Source organism: Grampus griseus (assembly GCF_964374135.1).
Source record: "Grampus griseus genome assembly, chromosome: 20".
In the NCBI taxonomy this organism is placed as follows: domain Eukaryota; kingdom Metazoa; phylum Chordata; class Mammalia; order Artiodactyla; family Delphinidae; genus Grampus; species Grampus griseus.
Window position 1 is genome coordinate 38,839,539 of NC_139014.1, and position 7,001 is coordinate 38,846,539.

General features: G+C 67.9%; 2 protein-coding genes across 3 annotated transcripts in view; one reads left to right on the plus strand and one right to left on the minus strand.

Annotated features, from left to right (window-relative positions):
- Positions 1-830, minus strand: part of FLII (FLII actin remodeling protein) — a 12,570-nt gene extending 11,740 nt beyond the window's left edge. The window contains exon 1 of the mRNA XM_082679831.1: positions 724-830. Within this exon, the coding sequence (XP_082535957.1) occupies positions 724-786 (63 nt within the window). The 5' untranslated portion in view covers positions 787-830. The remainder of the gene's footprint in view (positions 1-723) is intronic.
- A 724-nt stretch (positions 831-1,554) lies between these two features.
- MIEF2 (mitochondrial elongation factor 2) lies at positions 1,555-6,692 on the plus strand. 2 transcript variants are annotated; one of them, XM_082679318.1, is made up of 4 exons: positions 1,555-1,662; positions 3,242-3,399; positions 3,563-3,743; positions 4,179-6,692. In XM_082679318.1, exons 2-4 carry the CDS (start codon positions 3,253-3,255, stop codon positions 5,231-5,233), a joined length of 1,383 nt encoding a protein of 460 aa, XP_082535444.1. In that variant the 5' UTR covers positions 1,555-1,662; positions 3,242-3,252; the 3' UTR covers positions 5,234-6,692. The 2 variants fall into 2 exon arrangements, with proteins under 2 accessions (XP_082535444.1, XP_082535443.1); XM_082679317.1 differs by lacking the exon at positions 1,555-1,662 and adding an exon at positions 2,610-2,828.
- The last annotated feature ends 309 nt before the right edge of the window (positions 6,693-7,001 follow it).

The window sequence follows — 7,001 nt, forward strand, 5'->3', positions numbered from 1 at the left end:
ACCCCACCCTGCAGCCTGGACCATCCTCCAGGAGCCAGGCCAACTCTCGGGGCCTCGTCTCTGGTCACCAGCCCTAACCCTGCCAGTCTCATTTTCGGGCCTCCAGAACCACTGTGCCCCCCCAGTCCCCCCACTGGCTGGAGGGCTGGGCTCGGGTTCCTGGTGGCCCGGGTCAATCAGTCCAGCAGCTGCTCAGACAACTGCTACCCAAGCCCTCGCCCAGCTGCTCGACACCAACCTCTCCACAGCAACTAACCCCTGCCTCCAGAAGACTAGTTTTAAGCCCCTTCACCGGACGAGAAAGCGAGGCTCGAGGAGGGGAAGTGACTTGCCCAAGGCCACACAAGATGGGGGTGGCAGGCGGGGGCAGGGCAGAGCCGGCGGCGCGGCCGTGAGTCAGGGCCCGGCTTGGGCGTGTGACGTCACAGGGGAGGGGAGGGAGGACTGGGGAGGCGGGAGCAAGAGCTCCGACCCAGGCCACCAGCTGGCCGGGCGGGGCCAGGCGCCAGGCAGGGGCCCGGTGGGGGTTCCCCACGCACCCCGAAGCGGCTCCGAGACCCCGCGTGCGCCCGCCCGGCCCGCCCTGGGTCTCCTTCGCGGGCGCCAGACAGAGACCTAGGGGTGTCGGTTCGGGGCGGGGCCCGGGCGAGCCCGTCCGCGGTCCCGGGCGCGTAGAAAGCGGATGGGCGGGTTGCGGGGCCCGTTCGCCGTCCCGAGGCTCACCTTGAAGTCGTTGCCGCTGAGATCTACGCCGCGCACGAACGGCAACACCCCGGTAGCCTCCATGGCGGCGCTCGGCTGCTGGGAGCGGGGAGCGGGATGCCGGCGGGGCGGGGCGCACGGGGCGGGGAGCGCGGAGCCGGCGGGGCGGGGAGCGCGCTGGCCCCACCTCTCAGTCCGCCGCTTCCCAGCCCTAAGTTCCGGACGCGCCCGGGGCCAGCCCTTGGGGCGCGGGGACTCGAAGAGTACGGCGCGCCTGTGCCCCGCAGGGCCTTCTCGGCCCGCGGCTCTGTCCTCTTAGCTGGCCGGCGCCCAGGACCCCGGTGGTTCGGGCCCAACCTCGGGCGCGCGGGGGAAGCAGCAACAGGATGCCCGGGTCCTCGTTCCGAGCCTCGGGCCTCCTTCCGGGAGACGCTCGCTTGGGGTCAGCGCCCGCGCTCCTCGGCGTCCCCGCTCGGAGGCGACCCCCGGGTGCGCGGTTACGTGCCCGCTCGCCCCCCGAGGGAGGCGTCCCCGGGCCGGCACATGGCGGCCCCAGTAGGTGACAGGGCTAGTGTTCCCTTCACGGGAGAGGCGGCTGCAGACCACAGTGACCAAGGGCTCCGCTGGGTGCGTGCCCGGCGCGGAAAAGCCTCGCGTCTCTCCTAGCGGCGGCCGGGATCGCTGCCTTGCTTCTTTAAGACGGAGCGCGCCGGGGAGCTCCGCCCCGAGGAGCGCGCGGCCGCCATTGGCCGAAGCGGCCTCAGGGTGGCACGTGGGCGCGGACCTCGAGCGCTCCGATTGGAGCCGAGGCCTGCCCGTCTGCGAGCGCCGGGCTCTCGGCCGAACCCGGCCTCGGCGTTCGGCTCCTAGGTCCTCCACGTTCCATTCCTAGGCGGGCCCGTGGCGCGGCCCAAGCGGCCCCCTGCGTACCCCGGCCGGGGCGCCGAAGCAGCGACGCAGGTACGGCCGGGGCACGGGGCGTGGCCTCCGCCAGCCGCGCGGTCCCTGCCAGGAAAGGGGGCACCGGGGAAGAGCCGGGTCCGGGCAGAGGTCGAGTCGCGTCCTGGGTCCGTCCCGGCGTTCCCAGGGCCGCGGTGACCCTCGCGGCCGGGGCTTGGAGGAGGGGAGGCCCGGCCTCGCCCTCTTCCCTTCCTGGTTGGGGTCTGCGCGACCCAGCTCAGGCAGGCAGGGTCTTTGAGCGCTTTACAGCCTGGAGGCGGGTGGCAGTACTGATCCCCGACGAGGAAGCCGCCGCGGGGCCACGCTGGGTCACCCCCCCCGGCCTTCTTGCCTATTTTTAGGTTGGGAGCGGGGTGGGGCGGGGTGCGGGGCTGCCGGCCCCACCTGGCAACCGAGCCCGGGCACCCGCCGCGAGCAGGGCGACAGAAGTCCTTGGGGTTGAGTTGGTTCTGAGCTCAGGGTCATCTGTTCGGGCGTCCTCAGCGAGACAGTCCTTTTTGGCCATCTGATTGGTCCCCTGGGCTTGTCCCCTGGTCACACCTCCTCAGTGCTTGGGACCTGAGGGCAGGTCCCCTGGAAGAATCTGAAGCTGGGGCTTAGCGCACGGCCTGGCAGAGGTACCTGCCTTCCCAGCCCCACACTGGGGCTCCTCACGTTGGACCTTGCCTCACCCCACCTGCTCCATCTTACAGATGAGCGAACCTCATCTGGGGCATTCCGGCCCTCAGCTTACCTTGTTGCCTGGGCTCCCAGCAGCCGAGGTCGGCTTCCCACCCACCATTGTCCCAAGTACGAGAGGCAAGAGGCCCCTGTCCAGGGCACTGGGCGAGCCCTGTTTGTGGTCTTGAGTTACCCTGCTGCAGCGGGGCCTTCAACACTGGCAATACCTGTTGACAGGAAGCTCCTGCCCCCAGGGCAGCCTGGGCCATCTCACTTGTCCTGCTCTCTGACCTGGTAGCATTGTCTCTGGGGGCTGCCTTGCTGAGATTTGGGGGGCAACTGGCCCCCTGAGCTTCACTGAGGTCCCCCCAAAGGCCTGAGTGGCTGTCCGGGGCAGGCTGCCTGGGACCTCAAGCCGTGGTCTTCTCTGGGCCTTGGTTTCCTCCTGCAGTGCCAGCCCTGGTTAGGAACCAAGATGAGGCCGCTCCTAGGACCTGGCCATAGGGGTGGGTAAGAGTCCAGAGGTTTTGCCGTTGTGGGTCTGAGTCCCCAGCACTCGCTGTGTGGGCCAGCAGCCCATTTCCTTGTAGAACGGGGGTGGTGTCGATAAGATCCACCTCATGGTCTTTTGCGACGTCGGGGGGCCTGGAGGGTGGGATGGGGGAGATCGTCCCCCTCCTCTGACCTGCCGTGGGCCTTGGGGCCTTGGGGCCTTGAGCCTCCGTCTGGGGGGCGTTGTTTGCAGCTGCCAATCTCCTCCCAAGAAACTCTGCAAGTGGCCCTTTCTCCTCAGAAATTCTCAGGAAGGCCCCTTGAGGGCTCGCCTCAGTGATCCCAGTGTGATGGCAGCCAGAGCACCTGCCCTGCTGCCAGGCTGGCCCCCTCGCTGAGCAGTCCCCGCACCCTGGCTCCCTCGCAGGCACGCTGACCATGGCGGAGTTCTCCCAGAATCGGGGCAAGCGGCGTGACGGCGAGGTGCTGGGCGGTGCTGTGGACTTCCTTCTGGCCAACGCGCGCCTGGTTCTGGGGGTGGGCGGAGCTGCTGTGCTGGGCATTGCCACCCTGGCTGTGAAGCGGGTAAGGCTGGGCTGGCCCGGTGACCCCGGGGCTCCCAGAGCGGGGCGGCGATGGTGGGACTGCCCGAGGCCGCACCTGCCTCTACCCCACCAGCCTGACTTTGCCCTCGGCTCTGCCGTTCCTGCCCGGGCTTCAGCTGTCTCATCTGTCACTCTGCCTGCAGCTCATCGACAGGGCCACCAGCCCTCGGGATGAGGATGACGCCAAGCGGAACTCCACGTGCCTGGAGGACAGCTGGCAGGAGCTGAGCCTGCTCAAGGCCACACCACGCCTCCAGCCCCAGCCGCGGCCCGCAGCCCTCAGCCAGCCCGTGCCACCCCCGGCCCCCTCACCCTCAGCCCCAGGTGAGTGGCACCCCTTTCTGTCTGACCTGGGTGGGTCCCCTTTTGGTGGTCAGGTTCAGGAGATGCAGCCAGGCCCTGCCCCTGACTGACCGTGTGACCCATTTGGGTCCCTCTTCCCCCAGGGCCACGGGCTCCCTGAGTGTTCAATGACGCATTTGTCTGTCCTTCCCCTCCTGGGTGGTGCCGAGGCGCCAGCCACCAGAACGCGTGGACCGTGCGGGGTGGCACTGGAGCAAGGTGGCAGCATTAGGACGGCGGGGCCCTCAGGCGGGGGCCAGTTTCCCACCCTGCGTGGAGCCGTCTCGGCCTCAGGGCGTAGGACGATGAGAACCCGTCATCAAGCGCTCGCTGTGCGTGAGGACCTGAGCTTGGTGCTTTCTCAGGTGGTCACGTTACAGTGCCTCTGACACGACCTCCCGCCCCTTCACTCTACAGAGGGGCCCGCAGACGCAGATCCCCCGACGTCGCCTCAGCTCTGCTCCCCAGCGCCGTCGGTGTGCCTGACGTTCCAGGAGAAGCTGCTGGCGTTCGAGCGGGACCACGTGACCATGCCAGCGGCCCACGTGGCTCTGGCCAAGCAGCTGGCCGGTGACATTGCCCTGGAGCTGCAGGCCTACCTGCGGAACAAGTTCCCAGAACTGCCCTTCGGGGCACTCGTGCCTGGCGGGCCGCTCTACGACGGGCTGCAGGCGGGGCTCGCCGACCCCGTGCGTCTCCTGGTGCCCCTGGTGCTGGAGCCTGGCCTGTGGAGCCTGGTGCCTGGTGTGGACACCGTAGCCCAGGACCCTCGCTGCTGGGCCGTGCGCAGGACTCAGCTGGAGTTCCACCCCCGCGGGAGCAGCCCCTGGGACCGCTTCCTGGTGGGCGGCTACCTCTCCCCCCGGGTCCTGCTGGAGCTGCTCCGCAAGGCCCTGACCGCCTCCGTCAACTGGCCAGCCATCGGCAGCCTCCTCGGGTGCCTGATCCGGCCGCGCGTGGCCTCGGAGGAACTGCTGCTCGAGGTGCAGCACGAGTGTCTGGAGCTCCCCGTGGCTGTGCTCCTGTCCACTGCCGGCGCCCAGGCCGGAGACCTCCTGTTGGCCTGGCCCCTGGAGGGGCTGGCCAGCAACCTCTGGCTGCAGGACTGGTACCCGGCAGAGGCCGCCCAGCTGCGGGCCCTGGATGAGCGCGACGCCGGGACCCGCCGGCGGCTGCTGCTGTTGCTCTGCGGCGTCTGTCATGGCCACCCGGCGCTGGGGCGGCTGGGCCGCGGCCCCCTGACCCAGGTGGTTCTGCACCTGGGCGAGCAGGAAGCGGACTGGGCTGAGGAGGCCCTGGCGGAGCACTTCCTGCAGGCCCTGGAGTTGCTCGTCGGCAGCCTGGAGCGGGCCAGCCTGCCCTGCCACTTCAGCCGTGGTGTGAATCTCCTGGACGGCCTGCGGGAAGAGGACATCGACGACATGGGCTGTGCGCTGTACTGGGGCCTGCAGGCCCCCGAGGGGCTGCTCTAGAGGCGCGGGCCCAGGCGGACGCCTCCCTCCAGGGCGTCGAGAGCACCCTGCCCTTGCTTTTACCCCGAACGGGTCAGCGCGAGCTTGGGCGGCCCGCACTCGCACTCACCCCTCGGCCTGCGGTAGCCACAGTGAGTCCCGGGCAGGGGTAAGGTTGCCTCTGTTTTTCTGTCCCAAGGGTGAGTCACGCTTCCCTCAGGTGCAGGCTCCTCCAGGCTGCTGGTGCTGGGCGGTGGGCACGGCCTGTGGTCCCCCAGGAGCCGGAGTCGCCTGGAACCCTCGGGTTGCAGCTTTTGGCTGGCTGACAGGCTGGCGTTTTCCATGCTGTGTGTCTGGTTTGCTCTCTAACGTGGGCCAGTGGGGGCTCACCTGGGGGAAGGCCCTTCTCCAGCTGGGGGAGCTGAGGGTGTGTGTGCTGCCCACCTGGCCCGGAGCTGAGGGTGTCCCCTGGCTGCTGCTGGGCCCAGCCCCCGCGGTGTTGGCACCAGCCGCACTCGCTGACTGCACTCTCCCTGAAGCTGGCTGGGTCGGGGGGAGGTTGTCTGCCCCCCCTCCCAGGTGTCTCTCCTCGCTCTGGTATCCTTTCTGCTGAAGCAAAGCTATGCCTCAAGAACTGTGAACTAGAATAAAAAGGAAAACTTCAAACGTCCACGGGACTCACGTTGGGCTCTTACATGCAGCCACTTGAGGTTCTGTAAAGTTGACCAGAGGAGCTTGGGATCAGCCTGGAGGCGATGGATTGAATTAGAAAAGTCGGTTACGTGGGGGGAGGATGTTACAGGATCCCCAGAGCGATGTCTTGCTTTAGTAACGGAACCAGCTGGCTAGGGTTCTGTTTCTTCTCCAAAGCCTGCCCCCTGGAGCCCACTGTGCTTTCCGGGACGGGCGGGGCTGCCACACAGCCCTTCGGCCAGCACTGTGAGTGTGCAGAGAAACGTGGACCCCGCGTCTCGGTGTCCCCATAGGAGCCATGGCCATGGCTAACTTCCTGTCACCACACATGGCAGACGAGGCCGGAGAGGGCTTGGGGCCACGTGTGCTGGTGGTGAGGCCACCGCAGCTGTGCCAGGCCTGTGCTGCTTCTCCTTCCCATCCCGTGTGTGTCCCCCTTCCAACTGGGATTAGGGACAAGAAGTGCGGACAGGCTCGGAGGCCTCCCTTGGTCGAGGGCCAGCACGGGCCAGAGGAGGTGCTAGTGTGTACCTCTGGGTGCAGGGCCCTGCCTCGTGGGTGTTCACACAGTCTCGGTCTCCGAGCACAGAGGGTCACAGGGCAGGAGACTGGCTTGCCCGAGGGCCGTTAGGTCACTTGACTCAGGAGCTCCCTGGCCTGAGTGCTCGCAGCGGTGAGCAGCTGTGACGGCAGCGGAGGGTCAGCAAGGGGGCAGGCTGGAGGCGGGGCGGCCTCGGCCCCCTCCCCTATAAAACAGGGGTTCCAGAGTAGCTGCTTCACAGGCAGCAGCGGGAGCGTTAACCCAGCACAAAGCGAGGCACCCCCGACCCAGAGGTCCTGGACACAAGGTCCAGCATCACTGAGCCCGAGCGCGCCAGGACTCCGCTGCAGGCCTGTGTCCAACCAAGGTTGGGGGTCTTGGGCGCCGATGGGTGAAGGGCTGGCCAGGCATGGCTGGGGAGCAGTCGGGACGCAAGTAGGGTCAAGGCCCCTCTCAGACGACCCGACCCCACTCGCGGGCCCTCTGGCGGCTTCCTGCTTCAGGTAGGTCTCCGTTTCCCCTCATACCATGATTTCAGTAAGAAAAACCCAGAAT